General features: G+C 39.1%; 1 protein-coding gene across 25 annotated transcripts in view; it reads left to right on the forward strand.

Annotated features, from left to right (window-relative positions):
- Positions 1–25,645, forward strand: part of PLEKHA5 (pleckstrin homology domain containing A5) — a 241,678-nt gene that overhangs the window by 188,143 nt on the left and 27,890 nt on the right. For 13 of the 25 annotated variants that reach the window (XR_004261485.1, XR_004261486.1, XM_032253775.1 and 10 more), the window contains 5 exons: positions 2,047–2,082; positions 2,587–2,649; positions 4,646–4,726; positions 4,854–5,003; positions 19,781–19,882. Coding sequence is in view for 22 of the 25 variants with exons in the window: in XM_032253775.1 (XP_032109666.1) it covers positions 2,047–2,082; positions 2,587–2,649; positions 4,646–4,726; positions 4,854–5,003; positions 19,781–19,882 (432 nt within the window). In the remaining 3 variants the exon portion in view is untranslated. Of the gene's footprint in view, positions 1–2,046; positions 2,083–2,586; positions 2,650–4,645; positions 4,727–4,853; positions 5,004–19,780; positions 19,883–25,645 lie in introns of those variants that run through there. The other 12 variants (XM_032253778.1, XM_032253781.1, XM_032253783.1 and 9 more) reach the window with 2 other exon arrangements.

The raw sequence follows: 25,645 nt of genomic DNA on the forward strand, positions 1-25,645 counted from the left end.
TTTTTTTTTTTTTTTTTTTTTTTTTGGTAGGGCAGGGGGTTGGGAGAATGTTGGTATGAGGGGTCAGCATTTTCATCTTGAGGACAAAATAGCAACCTTTTCAATCCTGTGAACGTGTTTGTTGTTTTTTTAAGGAATAATTTTGTTTTCTTATGCTTCTGTTGTAAAAGCAATGTGTGGCAAAACGTTTAAGAATTTGGTTAGTTGATGTTTAATGAATATCTTTATTGAATAATTTGATAAATGATTTAAAGAAATTTTTGGTGGTACTAGAAGTAGAAATACCACAAAAATCTGGTTGATATGTGTAACATGTTTATATGGCTATAAAGGATATATCACTCTAATGTAACTACAGTAGATATTTTTCTTTATTATGATATGCTAACTGATATAAAAATAAATCTGCAATAAGATTCCCTAAACAAAAATAGTATATTAATAACCTAAAGATTTACTGTAAATTACTAAGTTTTCACCTTAATATACCAGTCTTTTTTTCTGTTCACTCTGAGATACAGGGTACTGTTGATATTTTAATCTAGATGTAACACTGTCCACTAGTTATATTCAGATTCTGTGGTCTAGTAAAGCTGTTTTGCATTTAACTTTAAATATTAAGCAAACTACAGCTGGGTGCGGTGGCTCACACCTGTAATCCCAGCACTTTGGGAGGCTGAGGTTGGTGGATCACCTGAGGTCAGGAGTTCGAGACCAGCCTGGCCAACCTGGTAAAACCCCATCTCTATTAAAAATACAAAAATTAGCTGGGCAAGGTGGCCAACACTTATAATCCCACCTATTCTGGAGACTGAGGCAGAAGAATTGCTTGAACCCAGGAGGCAGAGGTTGCAGTGAGCCAAGATCATACCACTGCACTCCAAACTGGGCAACAGCGAGACTGTGTCTCAAAAAATAAAATAAATATTAAGAAAACTATATTTGAGCATCTTAGTAGCTTATGGCCTTTGGTGTTTAATTTGTTATAAATATGAAAAATGTAATTTTGACGTTGTCTTACATTTTTTTTTTATCATGGATCTACCTATTTAAAACTTACTTTTTATTCCTTTTTTAATATAGGAATATAAATTATTTTCTTAGATCTAGGTGCTTTAATTTAGAATGATAGTTGACACTTCTCAGGGCACACCTGAGGATACTTATTTTAAATAGTGTAAGAGTATTCCAACTTTGGTGATTAAATTCATTTTTCATGTAATATTCATTTCTATAAAAGTTTTGTGGTTTAACAATCAGTGTGCATACCCTTAAATAGTCACAGATTCATTTGCATGAGGTATGTGAAAGTAATGTCTTGAAATGAAACATGTAAATCCAGGATTTATTGTATGTTTGGAATGCTTATATTTTTACCTTCTGATTCCTACATTTCTAGATCGGTTCAAAATTATCTCCTGTTTAAATTATGCCTCCTTTTAAAACTGTAACTGTCAAGCAGTTTCTTTCATAGAGAAAACATGCAGAATTGTCATTTATACTTTCTTATGTATTATGCATATATGAAATTTACTTTTTTTTTTAAATTTCTCTGCAAAGTATCCCCAAAGCATTTATGAAATTTTATTTTTTAAACTGGAATATAGTTGAGACACATTATTTCTAACCGTACCTTGAAAAAAATTGGTGCCATTTAGCAAACATGCAATGAGCCCCATTTAAATTTTTTCTACTATATTTTCGTTACTTTCTCACCGTCAATATAAAAATCAAAAGACAATAAAAATAATGAAGTATTGCCTACAGAGGCTATGATTTTATCTGTGGTATAACTAACTGGGATGGCCATTGAAATTTTGCTAAGCACAATCAGAAGTAAGGATTTGTTTAGCCAAAAGATACTGGGAAGAAGCTTAAGTACATTGAATAATTTCTTAAAATATAATAACGCAAATGGTGTCAACTAACACACATAAATTTGAAAATTGACTATCCATAGTTCATAACAGGCTTTCAGTTTTATGAGGTTTTGAATGATTTTCCTCTTTTCAATTAAACCCATCCTTTTCCTTCATTATCTTTTAGTTCTTAAGACAGAAGAACAAGATAAGTCTATATTGTGTATGTGTGTTTTATATTATGTATATGTATACAATATGTTATAGGTTTTGTTAAATAAGGTGTGTTGACATTTGAGTGTACACATATACAGTGTGTGATTATGTGTATACTGTGAAGGATGGTTTTGACTGTTGAACTATGCTTGACTCAAATATTTGATTTGATACAGTTGCTATGATTGTATTTGTCAATTTTTTTATTAAAATAATGTGTGTCTTTAAAACCAAGAATGTAAGGTACTGTATTAGTTTTGTTTGACCAGCATATTATTATGTTTAACAAGCTTGCTACAAACATCGTTCTCATGTATCTTGCATATTATATCTCTGTTAAATATTTTTCTACTTTGTTGATCTGTGTTTGAATTAAACTTCTAAAAGTATGAGAATCATTACAATCTATTTTTGTTATATTGCCATATATATTTGATATAAATCTAAAATATAGGCTAAATATATTTTTAAATAAGATTTTTTAAGTTGCTATATGATTTTTTTCTTATAGCTGTCACAAGATGAAGGTAGAGGCACATTATACAAATACAGACCTGAAGAAGTAGATATTGATGTAAGTATTAGTATGATATATATTGTCAGTACTCTGTCATATTCTCTGTCAAAAACACTGGAAATAAGCATGACCAAAAAACTTCTTTCTCCCAAGTCCTCCAAAATGACATCAGATAAATTTATATTGTGTGTGTGTGTGTGTGTGCTCTAATTATTCCCTGCCCTCTATGTTCCACTACTCCCTGTTGTTAGCAGTTGAACATATTAAGCATCACTTACATGAAAGTAAAAACTGTTCTGATTTTTAAAAGTTAGAGAATGGCTGGGTACAGTGGCTTGTACCTGTAGTCCCAGCACTTTGGGGAGCTGAGGAAGGTGGATCACTTGAGGCCAGGAGTTTGAGACCAGCCTGGGCAACATAGCAAGACCCTGTCTCTACTAAAAATATCTAAATTAGCTGGGCGTGGTGGCGAACGCTTGTAATCCCAGCTACTCTGGAGGCTTTACCATGAGAATCTCCTGAACCCAGCAGGGAGAGGTTGCAGTGAGCTGAGATCGTGATACTGCACTCCAGCCTGGTAATGGAATTAGACCTTGCCTTAAAAAAAAAAAAAAAAAGTTATAGAAGACTGGAGGCAAAGAAGAATTGCCTTGTTTTTTGGATAAAGTATCAGCCTTTAGACATTTTATCACTACTTCCTTTTAAATTAAATTTCATTTATTTTATATCATATTTTATTTGCCACACATTCTTCCCTGATTTACCACACATTCTTCCCTCATTATTTCCCCTGATTTTATTCCATTGAGTTGTACCCCCTTTGTTTTGTTCTGTTTGAGTCAGGGTCTCTCGCTGTCACCCAGTTTGAGTGCAGTGTCATGATCTCAGCTTACTGCACCCTCCGCCTCCCGGGTTCAGGTGATTGTTGTACCTCAGACACCCAAATAGCTGGGTCTGTAGAAGCACACCACCACACCCAGCTAACTTTTTGTATTTTTTTTTTCTAGTAGAGTCAGGGCTTCGCCAAGTTAGCCAGGCTGGTGTCAACCTCCTGACTTCAGGTGGTCCACCTGTCTTGGCTTCCCAAAGTGCTGGGATTACAGGGGTGAGCCACCAAGCCCAGCCCTGCCTTTTTCTTTTTAACACCTTTCATTTATGTAAACTGAGTCTTGTTGTCTGACAAAGATAAGGTAGTTATTTTAATAGATAAATGGCAAAGAAGGTAAAGTCTCAAATTTCTTCCTTTTGTGTCATTATGCCATAAAGTTCCATTTCCAATTTGTCCAGTGTTTTCATTTTGAAACATTAAAACTGGTTTATTGTGCTATTAAAATGTTATTAGAGTACTTTCTTATACTTTCATAGTTAAGAAATTAGGGAGAAATTAGGGTAATATTAAGAATTTACAACATTAAAAACTGATGAACTTTATTTTTCTCCATTAATAATATTTTTATTTATATTTCGATTAGAAGTGTTCTGTTGTGGCCGGGCGCGGTGGCTCAAGCCTGTAATCCCAGCACTTTGGGAGGCCGAGGCGGGTGGATCACGAGGTCAAGAGATCGAGACCATCCTGGTCAACATGGTGAAACCCCGTCTCTACTAAAAATACAAAAAATTAGCTGGGCGTGGTGGTGCATGCCTGTAATCCCAGCTACTCAGGAGGCTGAGGCAGGAGAATTGCCTGAACCCAGGAGGCGGAGGTTACGGTGAGCCGAGATTGCGCCATTGCACTCCAGCCTGGGTAACAAGAGTGAAACGCCGTCTCAAAAAAAAAAAAAAAAAAAGAAGTGTTCTATTGTTTATATTCATTTCTAAGAACCTAAGAGCATGATTTTTTAAATATATAACAATGGACTCCAGTAAGCATTTTAATTAAGGACTGAATATGTCACTTAACCTGTTTAGCAGATTGTAGAGGCAAAATGCTTGCATGTGTATTTTTAAAGCATTCTATCTTTATAAGCTAGATTTTGGTCATAAAATGACTGCTTATGTCCAATTACAGAAAAAATAAAAAATTGCTAACAAGACATCTTCTCTTATAACCTAGGCCAAGTTAAGCCGATTATGTGAACAAGATAAAGTGGTGCATGCTCTGGAAGAGAAACTTCAGCAGCTCCACAAGGAGAAAGTAGGACAATTATGTTTATTGTCTACAATTGATGTTACTTTATATGATTATTATCAGGACACTGATAAGTAAAAAGAATTAATTCAATGATGCAGAACATTAAGTGTAATTCTTTTTGTTATAATAGTACACGCTTGAGCAAGCTTTGCTATCAGCCAGCCAAGAGATAGAAATGCATGCAGATAACCCAGCAGCCATTCAGACAGTGGTGTTACAAAGGGATGATTTACAAAATGGACTGCTTAGTACGTGTCGAGAACTTTCTCGAGCCACTGCCGTAAGTAGATTTTTTTCCCCCTAATAAAAGTAACTCAAATATGTAGTTCTATTTTCCTCTTTTTTTTTTTAATACTGGGCTCTTTAGGATTCTTCTTTATTATTATAGCAAAAAATAGTGATTTGTTATTAGTGTACTTGTCTTTAGGAACATAAAAATAAAAGATTAGCTTTATTTCTGTAATTAGTGGGCTTTCTGTTATTTATTTATTTATGAGACAAGGTCTCACTCTGTCAGCCAGGCTGGAGTACAGTGGTTTGATCATAACTCACTTGTAGCCTGAATAATCTCTTGGACTCAAGTGAGTGCTGGCACTACTACACCTGGGTAGATTTTTTTTTTTTTTTTGTAGAGATGGAACCTCACTATGTTGCCCAGGCTGATCTCAAACTCCTGATCTTAAGTGATTCTCCTGGCTTGGCCTCCCAAAGGGCTGGTATTACAGATATAAGCCACCATGCCCAGCCAAACATTTTGCTCTTTGTGAAATGAGTGTTTTACAGGGGAGATAAATACTCCTGTTTTTATGTATTATGTAAATGAAAAATTCTGAAATATGTGAAAATTTATTGCATTAAGAAAATAAATATATTGGGCACAGTGGCTCACGCCTGTAATGGATTACCTGAGGTCAAGAGGTCAGGACCAGCCTGGCTAACATGGTGAAACCCTGTCTCTGCTAAAAAATATATATATATAAATTAGGTGGGTGTGGTGGCGCATGCCTGTAGTCCAAGCTACTCGGGAGGCTGAGACAAGAGAAACCCTTGAACCTAGGAGGTGGAGGTTGCAGTGAGCCCAGATCACACCACTGCACTCCAGCCTGGGTGACAGAGCAAGACGTCGTCTCAAATTGGGAGAAAAAAAAAAAAAAAGGAAAAGAAATTTTGGGCCAGGTGCAGTGGCTCACGCCTGTAATCCCAGAACTTTGGGAAGCCGACATAGGCTGATCACTTGAGGTCAGGAGTTTGAGAACAGCCTGACCAACATGGTAAAACCCCATCTCTACTAAAAATAGAAAACATTAGCTTGGCATAGTGGCATGCACCTGTAATCCCAGCTACTCCAGAGGCTGAGACAGGAGAACCCAGGAGGTGGAGGTCGCAGTGAGCTGAGATCACACCACTGCACTCCAGCCTGGGTGACAGAGCAAGACTCCATCTCAGAGAAAAAAGAAATATTTTGTAGATTTTAGGGGATTTAGAATAATTTTGAAAAGGTGATAATTGGACTCATTTAACCAAGCATTTTAATAAAAGGTACCTGGGAAAAGCCTTTAAGAGGCAATCAACATTACCATTTTATAGCTACAGTGTGATCTAAGTTTAGATGATAAGCTTGAATTAGAAATATAAATAGCAAGGCAGGGCATGGTGGATCACTTAAGGTCAGGAGTTCGAGACTAGCCTGGGCAACATGGTAAAACCCTGTCTCTACTAAAAATACAAATTAGTTGGGTGTGCTGGCTGTGCCTATAATTCCAGCTACTTGGAAGGCCGAGGCAGGAGAATCGCTTGAACCCAGGAGGCGGAGAATGCAGTAAGCCAAGATTGTGCCACTACACTCCAGCCTGGGCAGCAGAGTTAGACTCTGTTTGAAAAAAAAAAAAGAAAGAAAGAAATATAAATAACAGAACCTTGTAACCCATAGACATATGACTATGAGTCTCTTGGAATTACCAAATTTATATCTCAAAGTCTTATTTGCAGTTTATAAATTAATTGAGTGTTTTATGAGATTAAACAGTTGGCTTTAGAACCTATGATGTGGTCATCTCCATAAACATAGTAAGAGCACCTGTCCAAGCAGCTCTTTGAAATAAATCTTAGCAAAAGCCACCGTGTTATATAAAATTACTCACTAACCCTTGTTTGTACCTTCAATGGGCTAGGGAGCATCTATCTTTTAAGAAGGGCCACAGACAGTATAGCTTAATTTAGAGGAGTCTTTCCAAGGTGGCAAGATGCCAGAATCTCAACATGGATTCTGTTCTAAACCCTGAGTTCTAAACATAAGCTATTTTTAAAGGAATAAGCCATGATTTTGAAAGCAATGAAAACTTAAATTTGAGGAATTCTTAAATAACTTATATTTCTATTTTCATTTTTAAAATACCATTATTTCTGTTGTCTCATTTGAGTCTCTCGTAATTATATTGTCATGTTTGTAGACTTTCTAAAAATTTAATATCCTTTCCATTGTGAGCTTCTTGAAATAAGAAACTGTGTCTCATTCAAATTTGATATATGATTGAGCTGAATGACTTACCCAACGTTACAAAGCTAATAAATAATATGCCTATAAGTCAAATCCAGATCTTCCTGTGACAGCTTTGAAGACTTAGATCTACATGGATTTCTGTAATATATCATAAAGAAAATATAAGCACCTGAAATATTGTCCACCGGAAGTAGCCACTGAACTAATCAAGGATAGGTAGGATTTAAATAAGGCGGGAAGAAAAGAGTGGTTTATACAATACAGAACACCTAAGCCACGGCAAAGATGAGAATGTAGGAGACATGTTTGGAAAAGGAGAAAATAGAACTTACTGCCTGACTGGGAGATAGATTTCTGTGAGAGGATAGAAAATGTGAGATTAGAAAGGGAAAATGAGGTTAAGCTGTCAGTGCCAAGCTAACGAGAAGCTCAGGGTCTCTATGACAACTTGAGTCAAATCAAAATGGTGGACTTTATAGACATTTAGTTGAAAACTATTTAATGATTTGGTGTCTGCTCTCGAAATTCCCATTTTAGAAAATTCCTTCCCTTACCAACTGGGATTAATAAATTAAATCTCATCAACAGGCTTAGAATTTGCTCCATCTCAAGATTAACTTTAGCCCAGATGGGAAATTTGTTGAAAATGTCTTAATAAATTAGCCATGGACCAAATCCTTTATCCAGAAAAAGAAAAGAAAATATCTTAATAGAAATGAATTTTGTTGGACACGTCTTTGTAGCAGTGTTTAAAAAAAATAAAAAATAAAAAAAAAAGAAATGAATTTTGCCAGGAGTGGTGGCTCATGCCTGTAATCTCAGCACTTTGGGAAGCTGAGGCAGGAAGATTGCTTGGGGCAAGGAGTTTGAGACCAAACTGGGCAACTTAGGGAGACCCTGTCTCTATGACAAATAAAAAAATTAGCTGGGCATGGTGTTGTACACCTGTGACCCTACCTACATAGGAGACTGAGGTGGGAGGATCTCTTGAGCCCAGGAGGTCAAGGGTACGTGATTGTGCCACTGCACTCCAAGCCTGGGTGATAGAGTGATACACTGTCTCTAAAAAAAAATAGTAATAATAAATAGAAAATAAATTAATCTTGTTTGAGTATCCCTTTTTCTGGTTTTTATCCTATGTAATCACTTTCCTGGTTTCTTTTTCCTTGCCTTCAGCAATAATCAGTGATTATGACAAACCCGCAGAGTATATCCTTCTAAGACAAGTCTTACTGCATAGAATACAAACTATGTTATTTGTGCCTTTATGTAAACTTATTTATATTTGTAGCTTAAGGCTGCAAATGTTAGCATGTGCGTAACATCATACTGGGCATATGGTTGGCACTCAGTGAATGTTGATTAGATTTAAATTTGAATTACATTTTTGCTGGCAGAATCTCAGAGGATTCCACTGATTCTTTCACAGTCAATTCATAGCACTGGTTCAAATCTAAGCCCCAAGCATAAGGGGAATAACATTGGCACCCCTGTAGATCAAAGCTGTGATTCTGAGAACATCTTCTCACCTGGTAGGCCACAAAAGTACCCAAAACTAGGATTAGCACAAGGGAAACATGTATAGCAGTGTTCCCTATACATTTTATTTATTTTTATTTTATTTTAGATTTGGGAGTACATGTGCAGGTTTGTTAACTGGATATATTGTATGATGCTGAGGTTTAGAGGATGAATGAGCCCATTACCCAGGTACTGAGCATAGTACCCAAGAGTTACTTTTTCAGCTCTTATCCCCCATTCTTCCCCTACCCCCAGTACTCCCCAGTTTCACTGTTGCCATCTTTATATCCATCAACGTTTAGCTTCCAGCTGTGAGAACATGCGGTATTTGATTTTCTTTTCCTGCATTAATTTACTTAGGACAGTGGCCTCTGGCTGCATGCATGATGCTGCAAAGGACATGATTTCATTCTTTGTTATGGTTGTGTAGAACCGTGGTGTATATGTACCACATTGTCTTTATCCAGCCCACCGTTGATAGGCATCTAGGTTGATTCCATGTCTTTGCTATTATAAATAGTTATGTGATGAACATGTAAGTGCATGTGTCTTTTTGGTAGAAAGGTTTGCTTTCAGCCAGCCACAGTGGCTCATGCCTATAATCCCAGCACTTTGGGAGGCCAAGGAGTGTGGATCACAAGGTCAGGAGTTCGAGACCACTGTGGCCAACCTGGTGAAACCCCATCTCTACTAAAAATAGAAAAATTTAAAAAAAAAAAAAAAAAGAAAAAAAATAGAAAAATTAGCCAGATGTGGTGGCGTGAGCCTGTAGTCCCAGCAACTCAGGAGGGTAAGGCAGGAGAATCACTTGAACCTGAGAGGCGGAGGTTGCAGTGAGCCAAGATCACGCCACTGCACTCCAGCCTGGGTGACAGAGCAAGATTCTGTCTCACAAAATAAAGATTTGCTCTCTTTTGGATATATATCCAATAATGCAATTGCTGGGTCAAATGGTAGTTCTGATTTAAGTTCTTTGAAAACTCTCCAAACTGCTTTCCATAGTGGCTGAACTGGTTTACATTTCTACCCACTGTATATAAGCATTTCCTTTTCTCTGCAGTCTTGCCAGCATCTGTTTTTTGACTTTTTAATAGTAACCATTCTAATGAATGTTAGATGGTATCTCATTATGATTTTAATTTGCATTTCTCTGATGATTAGTGATATGGAGCATTTTTTCACATGTTTATTGGCCATTTATAAGTCTTCCTTTGAGTGTCTGTTCATGTCTTTTGCCCATTTTTTAAAAGGCTTATTTGTTTTGTTTTTTTACTTGTTCAATTGCTTAAGTTCCTTATAGATTCTAGATATTCAACCTTTATCGGATGCTGAGTTTGCAAGTATTTTCTCTCATTCTGTAGGCTGTTTACTCTGTTGATAGTTTCTTTTGCTTTACAGAAGCTCATTAGTTTAATTAGGTTCCACTTGTCAATTTTTGGTTTTGTTGCAATTGCTTTTTTCTTTTTTTGAGACAGAGATACTCTGTTGCCTAGGCTGGAGTGCAGTGGCATGATCTTGGCGCACTACAACCTCCGCCTCCCGGGTTCAAACAATTTCATATGCCTCAGCTTCCCAAGTAGCTGGGATTACAGGTACCCACTCCCACGCCCAGCTAGTTTTTCTATTTTTAGTAGAGACGGGGTTTCACCATGTTGGCCAGGCTGGTCTCAAACTCCTGGCCTCAAGTGATCTGAAAGGAACGGGTCAGCTTCATTCTTCTACATATGGCTAGCCAGCTATTCCAGCACCATTTATTGAATAGGAAGTCCTTTCCCCATTGCTTATTTTTGTCAATTTGGTCAAATATCAGATGGCCATAGGTGTGAAGCTTTACTTCTAGGTTTTGTATTCTGTTGCCTTGGTGCATGCCTGTTTTTGTACCAGTACCATGATGTTTTAGTCTGTAGCCATATAGTATAGTTTGAAGTCAGGTAGTGTAATGCCTCTGGCTTTGTTGTTTTTGTTTAGGATTGCTTTGTCTGTTTGGACTCTTTTGGTTCAATATGAATTTAAGAATTCGTTTTCCAGTTCTGTGAAAAATGACGGTAGTTTGATAGGAATGGCATTGAATCTGTAGATTGCTTTGGGCAGTATGACCATTTTAACAATATTGATTCTTCTAATCCATGAGCATGGAATGTTTTTCCATTGGTTTGTGTCATCTATGCTTTCTTTCGACAATATTTTGTAGTTCTTCTTATGGAGATCTTTCACCTCCTTGGTTAGATGCATTCCTAGGGGTGTGTGTGTACATGTGTGTGTGTCTATTGTAAATGGGATTACATTCTTGATTTGGCTCTCGGCTTGAACATTTTTGGTATATAGAAATGCCAGTGATTTTTGTACATTGATTTTGTGTACTGAAACTTTACTGAAGTCATTTATCAGTCATAGGAGTCTTTTGATAGGGTCTTTAGGGTTTTCTAGGTAGAGATCACATCATCCATTAAGAGAGATAGTTTGACTTCTTTTCCTATTTGGATGCATTTTATTTCTTTTGCCTGGTTGCTCTGACTAGGACTTCCAGTATTATGTTGAATAGGAGAAGGGAGAGTGGGCATCCTTGTCTTTTTCCAGTTCTCAAGGGAAATGCTTCCAGATTTTGCCCATCTCAGTGTGATGTTGGCTATATATTTGTCATAGATGGCCCTTACTATTTTAGGACATATTCCTTTAATATGGAATTATTTCTTAAGGGCTTTTTATCATGAAGAGATGCTGGATTTTATCAAAAGCCTTTTCCATGTCTGCTGAGATTATCATATGTTTTTTGTTTTTTTATTCTGTTTATGTGGTGTCTTACATTTATGATTTGCATATGTCGAACCAATCTTGCATCTTAGAAATGAAGCCTACTTTATCATGGTGAATTAACTTTTTGATATGCCATTGAATTTGGCTTGCTGGTATTTTGTTGAGGATTTTTGCATCTATGTTCATCAGGGATATCGGCCTTCATTTTCTTTCTTTGTTGTGTCTTTACCAGGTTTTATATCAGGGTGACGCTGGCTTCATGGAATGAGTTAGAGAGGAGACCCTCCTCCTTAATTTTTTGGAGTAGTTTCAGTAGAATTAATACCAGCTCTTTTTGTACATCTGGTAGAAATCAGCTGTAAATCCAACGGATCCACGGCTTTTTTGGTTTGGCAGGTTTTTTATTACAGATTAAATTTCGGAAGTCAGTATGGGTCTGTTCAGTGTTTTCAGTTTCTTCCTGATTCAATCTTGGGAGACTCTGTATTCCCAGGAATTTAAGTATTTTATCTAGATTTTCTAGTTTGTATACATAGAGGTGTTAGTAATCGTCTCTAAGAACCTTTGGTATGTCTATGGGATCCATTGTAGTATCACCTTTGTTGTTTCTCATTGTGCTTATTTGGATCTTTTTTTCTTTGTTATTCTAGCTAACAGTGTATAAATCTTGTTTTTCTTTTCAAAGAACCAACTTTTGGTTTCTCCAGACTGAACGTGATTGCTCACGCTTGTAATCCTAGCACCTTAGGAGGCTTCTCATTGTGTTTATTTGGTTCTTTTTTTCTTTGTTGTTCTGACTAACAGTCTATAAATCTTGTTTTTCTTTTCAAAAAACCAACTTTTGATTTCTCCAGACTAAATGTGATGGCTCACGCTTGTAATCCTAGCACTTTGGGAGGCTGAGGTGGCAGATCACTTGAGTCTGGGAGTTTGGGACCAGCCTAAGCAACATGGTGAAACTCCATCTCCACAAAAAAAAAATTGCCAAGCACAGTGGTGCCTGCCTGCAGTGCCAGCTCATGGGAGGCCGAGGCAGCAGGATGACCTGAGCCCAGAGAGGTCCTAGACAACAGAGTGAGATCCTGTCTCAAAAAAACAAAACAAAAGAAAACAAATCCACAAGAAAGCTAACAGAAATGTGGCACAATAATAGTTATTTGTTTAAATTTTTCCCTTTGCTAGCCTTTCTATTTTTTTTGTTTTGTTTTTTTGTTTGTTTGGTTTGGTTTTTTTTTCTCTCTTTCTATTTTTATTATATTTAGAAATTTGAACAATAAAAAGCAAGTACTTCCTTTGAGATGAGAAGATAGTTTTGTTTCATAGAAAACTTAGAGAAGAAACTAAACACAAGAGTCATAAACTAGAAATTTAAAATATGGATAGCTTTATAATTGTGGCTAATAGTTGAGCTTCACTTTATAAAGTTTGAATTGGTACCCTTTTAAACATCTTTTTAGTGTTTCAAGTCCAGGCTAAGTGAAAAAATAATAAAACGTAAACATTTTTTTAGGTTAAAAAAAGTCAGTATAGCCCAGGCGCGGTGGCTAATGCCTGTAATCCCAGCACTTTGGGAGACCGAGGTGGGTGGATCACCTGAGGTCAGGACTTTGAAACCAGCCTTACCAATATGGAGAAACTCCGTCTCTACTAAAAATACAAAATTAGCTGGGCATGGTGATGCATGCCTGTAATCCCAGCTACTCGGGAGGCTGAGGCAGGAGAATCACTTAAACCTGGGAGGCAGAGGTTGCAGTGAGCCATGATTGTGCTGTTGCATTCCAGCCCGGGCAACAAGAGTGAAATGCCATCTCAAAAAAAAAAAGTGAGTGTAGTCATTAGATAGTATAGTAAGGCATGCCATGTTCTTAGTAAGTAGTGATTTTATTTGTGAAGCAGTTATATAACGAGAGTAAATTCATTAAAAAATTCTTTTTTAAAAACTCCTCAAATAATTAAGTACATTATTTAAATGTGAGCCAAGAAATCTCTACATCCTGAAGGTAAAATGAAAAAATTAATAAATCAGACTTAACTTTCTTTTGATTGATCTGAAAAATCAACTGCTTCTAATACCAGTCGGCAGGACTGTTATAGTAGGGTATTGGTGACCAGAAGGTTAGCATTTTAATTTTTTTGCCTGATCCACAAAATATACCAGTAAAATTAATTTAAATATTATAAGGCTTTAATTTTCCAAGTTATAGTAGTGGACATTAATTTGTAATATTACTTAAAATTGGAAAAAGATGTTTGAGCTTAAATTGAGAAGTTAGCCAGGCATGGTGGCTCACACCTGTAATCCCAGCACTTTGGGAGACTGAGGCGGGAAGATCATGAGGTCAGGAGTTCTAGACCAGCCTGGCCGGTATGGCGAAACCCCATCTCTACTAACAATATAAAAAATTAGCCAGGCGTGGTGGCAGGCGCCTGTAATCCCAACTACTTGGGAGGCTGAGGCAGAGAATTGCTTGAACCTGGGAGGTAGAGTTTGCAGTGAGTCGAGATCACTCCATTGCAGTCCAGCCCAACAACAGTGAGCGACTCCACCCCAAAAAAAAAAAAAAAAAAAAAAAAATGAAGTTAATGAATAATTATGCTACACCTAATGCCTCTCCCTCATTTTGATATTAAAAACCTATGTCAATACTTTTCCAAAGTTAGAGATTTTATTTTATTTTATTTTTGTTATTTTGAAACGGAGCTTGGCTCTTGTTGCCCAGGCTGGAGTACGATGGCTCGATCTCAGCTCACTGCAACGGTTGTGTCCTGGTTTCAAGCGATTCTCCTGCCTCAGCCTCCCAAGTAGCTGGGATTTACAGGCGTGTGCCACCACGCCCAACTAATTTTGTATTTTTATTAGAGATGCGGTTTCTCCATGTTGGTCAGGCTGGTCTCAAACTACCAACCACAGGTGAACCCGCTCGCCTCAGCCTCCCAAAGTGTAGCTTTTTTTTTTTTTTTTTTTTTTTTTTTTTGAGACGGGGTTTTGCTTTTTTTTCCCAGGCTGGAGTGCAATGGCGCGATCTCGGCTCACCGCAACCTCCGTCTCCCGGGTTCAGGCAATTCTCCTGCCTCAGCCTCCTGAGTAGCTGGGATTACAGGCACGCGCCACCATGCCCAGCTAATTTTTTGTAGTTTTAGTAGGGACGGGGTTTCACCATGTTGACCAGGATGGTCTCGATCTCTTGACCTCGTGATCCACCCGCCTCGGCCTCCCAAAGTGCTGGGATTACAGGCTTGAGCCACCGCGCCCGGCCCAGCTTTTATTTTTTAATGGAAAGCAGAAAAATGAACTGACGTTTCTTAAATTAAAACTCAGAAACCCTAATTGAGAAGCAAACCAGAAGTAAAACATTAGCTCTAAAAATAATAATGGTAATTATTTACTTTTTTTTTTTACTATAGCCACTTATAGTCTTACCATATTTGCTTGATTATTAAAAAGAGTAGCAATGTGACAGTGAACTACAGAGAAAACAATTTGAGATTTGTGTCTAGTTTATTGTTTAACCATTCCCTTGTGTAGATTTTGTTGTAAATTGCCATTGATTCTAGATAAGTTTTCCTCATATTAAAAACTTGGAAATGCATCATTAGTTGTTTTTCGTTTTTTAATAGAATTTTTTTGTAGAGAGGAGATCTCCCTATGTTGCCCAGGCAACTTAAACTCCTGAGCTCAAGGGTTTCACCTACCTCGGCCTCCCAAACTGCTGGGATTACAAGCGTAAGCCAACCATACCCCAGTTTTTTTTTTCTTTAGACGGAGTTTTTGCTCTGTTGCCCAGGCTGAAGTGCAATGGCGCTATCTCAGTTTACTGCAGTCTCCGCCTCCTGGGTTCAAGCAATTCTCCTGCCTCAGCCTCCCGAGTAGCTGGGATTACAGGCGCCCACCACCACGCCCGGCTAATTTTTGTACTTTTTTAGTAGAAAGGAGGTTTCACCACGTTGGCCAAGCTGGTCTCCTGCTCTTGACCTCAGGTGATCCACCCACCTTGGCCTCCCAAAGTGCTAAGATTACAGGCATGAGCCATTGCACCCAGCCAATCCTTCCTTAATAAATATCATAGAGGGCCGGGTGCGGTGGCTCACGCCTGTAATCCCAGCACTTTGGGAGGCCGAGGCGGGTGGATCACGAGGTCAACAGATCGAGACCATCCTGGTCAACATGGTGAAACCCCGTCTCTACTAAAACTACAAAAAACTAGCTGGGCATGGTGGCGCGTGCCTGTAGTCCCAGCTACTCAGGAGGCTGAGGCAGGAGAATTGCTTGACCCCAGGAGGCGGAGGTTGCGGTGAGCCGAGATCGCGCCATTGCACTCCAGCCTAGGTAAAAAGAGCGAAACTCCGTCTCCAAAAATAAATAAATAAATAAATATCATAGTATATATCTGCTATATAGCTGAATAGCTAAATATTAAAATCCTCATTAATTTTTTTGGAAGTCTAGAATTCCATTACATCCGAGTGTTTTGACTTGTTTCACTTTCTCCCCCACAGTGTCCATATCTTTTCTCAATACAGACTATATAGAAGTAAGCACTATTAAAATTTACTTGTTCCATACCCTAAACTTAGACAATTAAAAAATAAAAAATCTTGACCAGGCATGCTGGCTCCTACCTGTAATCCCAGCACTTTGGAAGACTAAGGCAGGAGGATTGCTTTAGCCCAAGAATTCAAGACCAGCCTGGACAACATAATGAGACCTTGACTTTAGAGAAGATTAAAAAACAATACCCCAGCATGGTGGTAGGCACCTGTACTACTTAGGAGGACAAGGTGGGAGGATTGCTTGAGCCTAAGGAGTTGAGGCTGCAGTGAACCAAAATCACACCACTGCACTCCAGCCCAGGTAACAGTGAGAAAAAAGTCTGGCCTGGCACAGTGGCTCACACCTGTAATCCCAGTTCTTTGGGAAGATTGCTTGAGCCCAGGCGTTCAAGACCAGCCTGAGCAACATAGTAAGACCCCAAATTTAAAAATTATCTGGGCATGCAGGTACAAACCTGTAATCTTAGCTACTAGGGAGGCTAAGACAGGAGGATCACTTGAGCCCAGGAGGTTGAGGCTGCAGTGAATTATGATTGTGCTCTAGCCTGGGCATCAGAGCAAAACCCTGTCTCTAGAAAACTCTATGGCAACTGGGCACAGTGGCTCACTCCTGTAATCCCAGTACTTGGGGAGACCAAGGCGGGCAGCTCACCTGAGGTCGGGAGTTCAAGACCACCCTGACCAACATAGAGAAACCCCATCTCTACTAAAAATACAAAAAATTAGCCAGGCATGTTGATGCACACCTGTAATTCTAGCTATTCAGGAGGCTGAGGCAGGAGAATCGCTTGAACCCGGGAGGTGGAGGTTGCAGTGAGCCGAGATTGCACCATTGCACTCCAGCCTGGGCGACAGGGTGAGACTACATCCCAAAAAAAAAAAAAAGAAAGAAAACTCTGAAGCAGTCCCTCCTCCTCCCCAACACACCCACTATTTTTTTTCTCTTATTGGAGTATAACATGTTCTCAGAAAAGCACACAGTTTAGGAGTTTGGCCAACATCTATATCAAGACATTGAGTTTTACTAGCATGCTAGAGGCTCCCCTCCCAAAAAGAACACTACTAGACTTTTTTCTTTTCTTCCTTTTTTTTTTTTTTTTTTTTTTTTTTTTTTTTTTAAGATGGGGTTTCACCATGTTGGTGAGGCTGGTCTTGAACTCCTGACCTCAGGTGATCTGCCCCACCCGCCTTGGCCTCCAAAGTGCTTGGATTACAGGCGTGAGCCACCACACCCGGCCTCTCTTCATTTTTTTTCTTAAAAAAAAAGTTTTAATTGTTTTAGAGACAGGGTGTTGTTATGTTGCCCAGATAGGAGTGCAGTGGCTATTCACAGATGTGGCTGTAGCGCACTACAGCCTCCAACTCTTAGCCTCAAGTGATCCTCCACCTGCCTAGTCTCCTGAGTAGCTACAGCCTAGAACCTGACATTTAAACTATAGACAAGTGTTGCCTGGTTTTGAACTTTTTTTTGGAGACAAATTCTTTGTCACCCAGGCTGGAGTGCAATGGCACAATCTCAGCTCACTGCAACCTCCACCTCCTGGCTCAAGTGACCCTCCCTTCTCAGCCTCCCAAGTACCTGGGACTGCAATTATGTGCTACCACACCTGGCTAATTTCTGTATACTTTGTAGAGATGGGGTCTCCCTGTGTTTTCCTGGCTTGTCTTGAACTCCTGTCTCAGCCTCCCAAAGTGCTGGAATTACAGGCGTGAGCCAGCACACCCAGCCAATCACCTAAGTTTTTTAAAGTTATTTTAAACTAGTTATAACAGAATATATAAACTAAGATAGCTCTTTAAAAGAGAACCTTTAGGCTGGGCATGGTGGCTCATGCCTGTAATCTTACCACTTTGGGAGGCCGAGAAGGACAGATCGCTTGAGGTCAGGAGTTTCAGACCAGCCTGGACAAAATGGCAAAACCCCATCTCTACTGAAAATATAAAAATTAACTGGGCATGGTGGCACATGCCTGCAATCCCAGCTACGTAGGAGGCTGAGGCAGGAGAATCTCTTGAACCCGGGAGGGGGAGGTTGCAGTGAGTAAGATCACGCCATTGCATTCTAGTCTGGGCAACAAAGCAAGACTGTCTCAAATAAATAAACAAATAAATAAATAAATAAAAGGGAACCTTTAGTTTGAGGTAAACTGTATTGCTGCTTTTCAAAAAACTGTTAAGATTATTTTAAGTAACCTTTCTTTAACATTCAGTATACTGTTTATCTTATCCCAAGATTATTGCCGTTGATACACTGACATTTCCCAGTAGAACTTTACTCCGAACAGTTCAAGACAAGAAATTTCTGATCATGAGAGTTTCTTAGACAAATTATTGATTCATTTGACAAGAGTTTTTTAAATTTTTTTTTTTATTTTTATTTTTTTTGTGAGACGGAATCTTGCTCTGTCACCCAGGCTGGAGTGCAGTGGCATGGAGTTGCAGCTTACTGCAACCTCTGCTGCCCAGGTTCAAGTGATTCTCCTGCCTTAGCCTCCTGAGTCACTGGGCCTACAGCCACGCGCCACCGCGGCCAGCTAATTTTTTGTATTTTTAGCAGAGATGGGGTTTTACCATGTTGGTCGGGCTGGTCTTGAACTCCTGACCTCAAGTGATCCACCCACCTTGACCTCCCAAAGTGTTGGGATTACAGGTGTGAGCCACCATGCCCAGCCTAACAAGAGTTTTCAATAAGTATTTTTTGGTTGACTTATATTTGCCAATACCACACTAGATTTTAATAATAAAATAGTGAACAATATGGACTTTGTCCTTAGTTTATCAGTTTTTACACTCTCCGAAACACATGAAGAGTAACTACACTCCCATTAAGTCAACATCTCTGAAACAAGATGATACGATGATGTTTGGGGGTTTGGGGGGGTCTTACTCTGTCACCCAGGAGTGAAGTGGCACGATCTTGGCTCACTGCAACCTCTGCCTCTTGGGTTCAACGGATTCTTCCTCCTCAGCCTTCTGAGTGCCTGGGACCACAGACGAAAGCCATCAGGCCCAGCTAATGTTTGTGTTTTCAGTAGAGACAGGGTTTTACCATGTTGGTCAGGGTTGGTCTCGAACTACTGAGCTCAAGTGATCTGCCCCTGTGAACCTCCCAAAAGTGCTGAGATTGCAGACATGAGCCATGGAGCCTGGCAGATGATGTATTTTTAAGCACCTCTAGAATTATTCTATATTCAACAAATGAGAAGCTGTTAAAGACCAAATATCAAAATCTTCTCTGTGATACGGTTTGGAGATGATTTTTTTTCCAAAGGAAGAAAGTACAGATGGTTAATAGCGTCTATATTGAGTCTTCACAAACAGGATTCACTGAATTGTTTAAATAGCTAGCTAAATTTGTTTTATTATAGTACTGTAAGCTTATTGTAAGTAACATCATGTCATGCTTCTGATGTTATTGAAATTCCATTATGCTAAAATACAAAGTATTTTTATTCATGGAGAACTTTTAATCAAGACAGATAAGAAAACACTTTATTTATGCCTCTTCTGCATTTTAGGAAATAAACAGCAGCACAATAATACTTATGTTGCTTAGTAAGTTTTTACTGAATTGAGTAAAAAAAGAAAGGGACAAAAATGGGCTATGAAAAGTTCTATTTTGCTCAATATAAACTACACAACTTTCTAAAATCTAGACAGTTACAATTGGAGTGATAACACCATAAAAGCACATTTTCCCCATTAAAGTAATTAACACTTTTTGGTTTTAGGAATTGGAACGAGCATGGAGAGAATATGATAAGTTAGAATACGACGTGACTGTTACCAGGAACCAGATGCAAGAGCAGCTAGATCACCTTGGTGAAGTTCAGGTACAAAAGTATAATATTCTTTATATTGTTTTAACTGGTTTTTACTGGTACTGTGTAATCCACCTTGTTAGATTTATGCATACCCTTAACAGTTTTTACATTACTGGCTACCTGAAACCCGGATTTGAATACTTTTAATGACAGCAATCTTATCATCTTACGAAGTATCCCATCCCCTCTTGTTTAAGAGTTCTTTGTTCTGTTGGGCACATGGTGAGCCCTGGAGTGTTCTGTGCTCCTAGTGGTCACAACTCTAGTTCCTAAAAACATGGCTTCATATCCTTTCACAAGTCTATCTGTGTCACTTGGTATTGAGATGTTGAATTACGGATTTATCAAATAATGGATATTTTATCTTTTCAATAAAATTATTCTAATCCATTCTGTGTTAAAAATTATATTTGGCCTGTTGTCATAACTGACATATTATTAGAAGGGGAAAATATAACACAATTTGCTATAAAGAATCTGGTTTATAAGCAAGCAGATCTGAGACCTAGTTCCAAGGGTGAGTTTTCTTATCTATAAATTAGCAGTAATAATACTTGGCCAGGTGCAGTGGCTCACGCCTGTGGTCCCAGCACTTTCGAGGCTGAAGTGGGTGGATCACCTAAGGTCAGGAGCTGGAGACCAGCCTGGCCAACATGGCAAAACCCTGTCTCTACTATAAATATAAAAATTAGCCAGGTGTAGTGGCAGGCAACTGTCTGTAATCCCAGCTACTTGGGAGGGTGAGGCGGGAAAATCACTTAAACGCAGAAGGTGGAGGTTGCACTGAGGTAAGATCACACTACTGCACTCCAGCCTAGGTGACAGAGCGACGCTGTCTCCAAAAAAAAAAAAGAAATAATAATACTTGTCTTAAAATGTTGCTCTAAGGAACAGATATGATATATGTTTAAGAAAACAATAAAAGTTAAATTATGCTTATGACCCAATGTAAATTTGGTCATTTTAGTTGGAAATGCATGGACTTAACAGACAAATCAATACAATGAATAAAAGATTAGCAAGTTTGAGACCAGCCTGACCAACATGGTGAAACCCCATCTCTACTAAAAAATACAAAATTAGCTGGATGTGGCGGCACACGCCTGTTGTAATCCCAGCTACTCAGAAGGCTGAGGCGGGTGAATCGCTTGAACCTGGTAGGTGGAGGTTACAGGGAGCCAAGATGATACCATTGTACTCCAGCCAGGGCAACAAGGGTATAGCTCCATCTCAAAAGAAAAAAAAAGAGATTAGTAAGGTTGAGTCAGAAAAATCAGCTGCCCTCTATCTGTACTGTCCAGTGTAGTACCGGCCACATGTAGTTGTTGGGCATGTGAAATGTGACTATTGTGACTATACAACTAAAACTGAACTTTTAGTTGTATTTGTGTTAAATATCTAAATTTATTTATTTATTTATTGAATCAGGGTTTTGTTCTGTCACCCAGGCTGGAGTGCAGTAATATGATCCTAGCTGAAACCTTGAACCCCTGGGCCCAAGTGATCCTCCCACCTCAGCCTTCCAAAGTGCTGGGATTGGCTGGGCGCAATGGGTCACACCTATAATCCTAGCACTTTGGGAGACCAAGGTAGGAGGATCACTTGATGCCGAAAGTTTGAGACCAGCCTGGCCAACATGGTGAAGCCCCACCTCTACTACAAATATAAAAGTTAGCTGGGTGTGGTGGTACGCACCTGTGGTCCCAGCTACTTGGAAGGCTAAGGCAGGAGAATCACGCAACTGTATGCTAGCCTGGGTGACAAAGGGAAACTCAAAAAAAAAAAAAAAAAAGTGCTAGGATTACAGGCATAACCAAGTCCAGTTTGTTTGTTGTTGTTGTTGTTTTTGAGACGGAGTCTCGCTCCGTCACCCGGGCTGGAGTGCAGTGATGCGATCTTGGCTCACTGCAACCTCTACCTCCCAGGTTCAAGCAATTATCCTGCCTCGGCCTCCCAAGGAGCTGGGATTACAGACACCTACCACCACACCCAGCTAATTTTGTATTTTTAGTGAAGACAGGGTTTCACCATGTTAGCAATGATGGTCTGAAACTCCCAAGCTCAGGTGATTGACCCATTTTAGCCTCCCAAAGTGCCAGGATCACAGGTGTGAGCCACCATGTCCGGCCAGTTTAAATGGCCACATGTGGCTGGGACTTCTGTATTGGACACTAAAGTTATACTGTCAGTAATCAGCTACAGGCTTAGACCAATTACATAACAACTCTGGGTCTCAGTTTCTACAACTATAAAATAAAATAATAATACTTACTCCTACTAGGTTATTATAAGGATAAATATGTTTATATTTTTGCATGTAGAATAAAACCAGGCACATAAAATGCGCTATATGTTTGTTAAATAAATAAGCAAGGAAACATAATGTAAAACTATAGTTTTAAACATAGTACAGGAAAAAAAATAGACCAATGGAACAGAATAGTTTAGCAGCAGACCGTGAATATCCACAAAGCAGAGAGAGAAAGAGAGAGAGGGAATTGTTGAACAACATCTGGCTTTATCAGTTAAAGACTTACCCTCAATGAAGGCAACATAGACAAAGTAAAAAAGATGACCTTCTGGGGAAATGTATGTTTGACCTCAAATATGTAACAAGGGATAACTATCTAGATTTTCAGGGAAGTTTTTCTTTCTGATTTCGAGAAATAGTCCATTAGAAAAACAAAAAGGATATGAGTAACTAATCATAGGAAAACTCAAATTACTATCAAGTGTTTGAAAAATAGTTCAGAGTTGGCCAGGCACAGTGGCTCATCCCTGTAATCCCAGCACTTTGGGAGGCCGAGTCAGATGGATCACTTGAAGTAAGGAGTTCGAGACTAGCCTGGTCACCATGGCAAAAGCTTGTCTCTACTAAAATACAAAAAAAAATAGTTGGGTGTGGTGTCACATACCTGTAATTCCAGCTACTTGGGAGGCTGAGGCAAGAGGATTGTTTGAACTCGGGAGACAGGTTGCAGTGAGCCAAGATCGCACCTCTACACTCCAGCCTGGGTAACAGAGTGAAAGTTGGTCTCAAAAATGAAAAAAGAAAAAAAAAAAATAGTTCAAAGACAGTAGTAACTAGAGAAATGCAAATAAAACGAAAATTAGATTTGCATTATATACCCTTCCAAATTGGCAAAAATGTGTGTATACATATATATCTTTTAAATTTTATGAAAAAGTAATGCATGTTGTATATAGATGTGTAAGATCTGATATTTATAGCGATCTTCCCATCCTCTATGTCAGTATTTATAGCTCTGGGCTGTCACTGTATTTGGCTCTTGCATGAGTACTTTCTCTTTTTTACTTTTTGATGCTTCCAGGCTGTAGCTGGGAAAACTAGATAACTTAGGTTATGCAGTTCCTTTTTGGAGCTGCATTAGTTCATAGTCTTCAGGCTTATAGACTCTTTTTTCTTGAGTTTTTTTTTTTTCCTTTTTTTTTAAATCTTTTAATCAACTCCCAAGTGCTTGGAAGACTTTGAAAATGTATTTTTTTTTTTTTCTTCCCTGACTCTGTCACCCAGGCTGGAGTACAGTGGCATGATCTCTGCTCACTACAGTCTCTTCCCCCAGGATCAAGTGATCCTCTCACCTCAGCCTCCCAAGTAGCTGGGACCACAGACATGCACCACCTCCCCCAGCTAAGTTTTTGTATTTTTGGTAGAGATGGGGTTTTTCTATGTTGCCCAGGCTGGTCTTGAACTCCTGAGCTCAAGCAATCTGCCCACCTCAGCCTTCCAAAGTGCTGGGATTATAGGTGTGAGCCACTATGCCTGGCTGAAAATATATTTCTACCCCTTAGAGGACTTTATAGCATATTGATGTAATACCGATTATATTATAATATCTATAGTCATTAATAATTGATACTCAGTGAAAGAAAATATTGTTCTAGGTGATGTGACAGTTTTTATATGCCATTCCCTATTTTTAAAGATAAAGTGGGCCAGATATGGTGGCTCACACCTGTAATCCCACCACTTTGGGAGGCTGAGGTGGGTGGATCACGAAGTCAGGCAATCGAGACCATCCTGGCCAACATGGTAAAACCCCATCTCTACTAAAACACAAAAAATGAGCCGGGCGTAGTGGCAAGTGCCTGTAGTCCCAGCTACCTGCTAGGCTGAGGCAGGGGAATCACTTGAACCCAGGAGGCGGAAGTTACAGTGAACGGAGATCATGCCACTGCACTCCAGCCTGGCAACAGAGCAAGACTCTGTCTCAATCAGTCAATAAAAATAAAGTGGACTGGGTATGGTAGCTCACGCCTGTAATCCCAGCACTTTGGGAGGTCAAGGCAGGCAGATCACGTCATTGGGAGTTCGAGACCAGCCTGGCCAACATGGTGAAACCCTGTCACTACTCAAAATTCAAAAATTAGCCAGACATGGTGGTGTGTGCCTATAATCCCAGTTACTCAGGAGGCTGAGGCAGAAAAATTGCCTGAACCTGGGAGACGGAGGTTGCAGTGAGCCAAGATCGCACTATTGCATTCCAACTCTGGGCAACCAAGCAAGACTTCATCTCGCAAAAAATAAAAAATAAAATGAAGTTACATTCCTAGAATAGTGTTTATTGTTATCCAGAATGGTGTTATTGTTACCTTATTTATGAATAAGAGTCATAGAGTTCTAATAGAATCTCAGAGAAAACCAATGTAATCTTATTTTGGTTTCAGTTAGGGTACTTAATCTGAGGGCATGTAATGGAATATTAAAAGTTAAGAAAGTGGATATGACTTAGAATAGAATAAAAATGGCAGTGATAAATTTAAATTCCAAAATTAAAAATTTGTCTTACAAGTACATTTAAACTGTGGCCAGGCACAGTGACTCATGCCTGTAATCCCAGCACTCTGGGAGGCCGAAGTAGGCGGATTACCTGAAGTCAGGAGTTCAAGACCAGCCTGGCCAGCATGACGAAACCCCATCTCTACTAAAAATACAAAAATTATGGCATGCGCCTGTAATCCCAGCTACTCAGGAGGCTAAGGCAGCAAAATCACTTGTGCCCAGGAGGCAGAAACTACAGTGAACTGAAAGCTTGCCACTTGCATTTTAGCCTGGGCGACAGAGCAAAACTCCGTCTTAAAAAAAAAAAAAAAAACAGGCCGGGCGCAGTGGCTCAAGCCTATAATACCAGCACTGTGGGAGGCCGAGGCGGGTGGATCACAAGGTCAAGAGATCGAGACCATCCTGGTCAACATGGTGAAACCCCGTCTCTATCTCTACTAAAAATACAAAAAATTAGCTGGGCATGGTGGCGCGTGCCTGTAATCCCAGCGACTCAGGAGGCTAGGGCAGGAGAATTGCGTGAACCCGGGAGGCGGAGGTTGCGGTGAGCCGAGATCGCGCCATTGCACTCCAGCCTGGATAACAAGAGTGAAACTCCGTCTCAAAAAAAAAAAAAAAACGTTTAAACTCTTGTCAGTCAAAACTCATCTGAATATATTTCATTAGTTGTCCCTTTGTTGTTGTTTTTATATTCTAGAACTTAGGAAGTTAGTATACCTTCCATTTCTTATCCTTTCCCCGTCTCCCCCTCCTAGAAGTGGTTTTTTATTTTGGCATTTGTTTCTATTCTGTTTTCATTTTCTCTGTTTGTGTTTTCCATTTTTGGTCCCTTTTAATCAATATGCCTTCCTGGGATCATAAATAATGCAAGACAAAGCTTATTGGAAAGATTTAAAATATTATACTTCAGTATGAAAATTAAGTATTTTTTTTTCCTCTGCTCAGTCTTTTTTTTTTTTTTTTTTTTT

The sequence above is a fragment of the Sapajus apella genome, unplaced genomic scaffold (assembly GCF_009761245.1).
Source record: "Sapajus apella isolate SASKATOON/1434 unplaced genomic scaffold, GSC_monkey_1.0 scaffold84, whole genome shotgun sequence".
Classification (NCBI taxonomy): domain Eukaryota; kingdom Metazoa; phylum Chordata; class Mammalia; order Primates; family Cebidae; genus Sapajus; species Sapajus apella.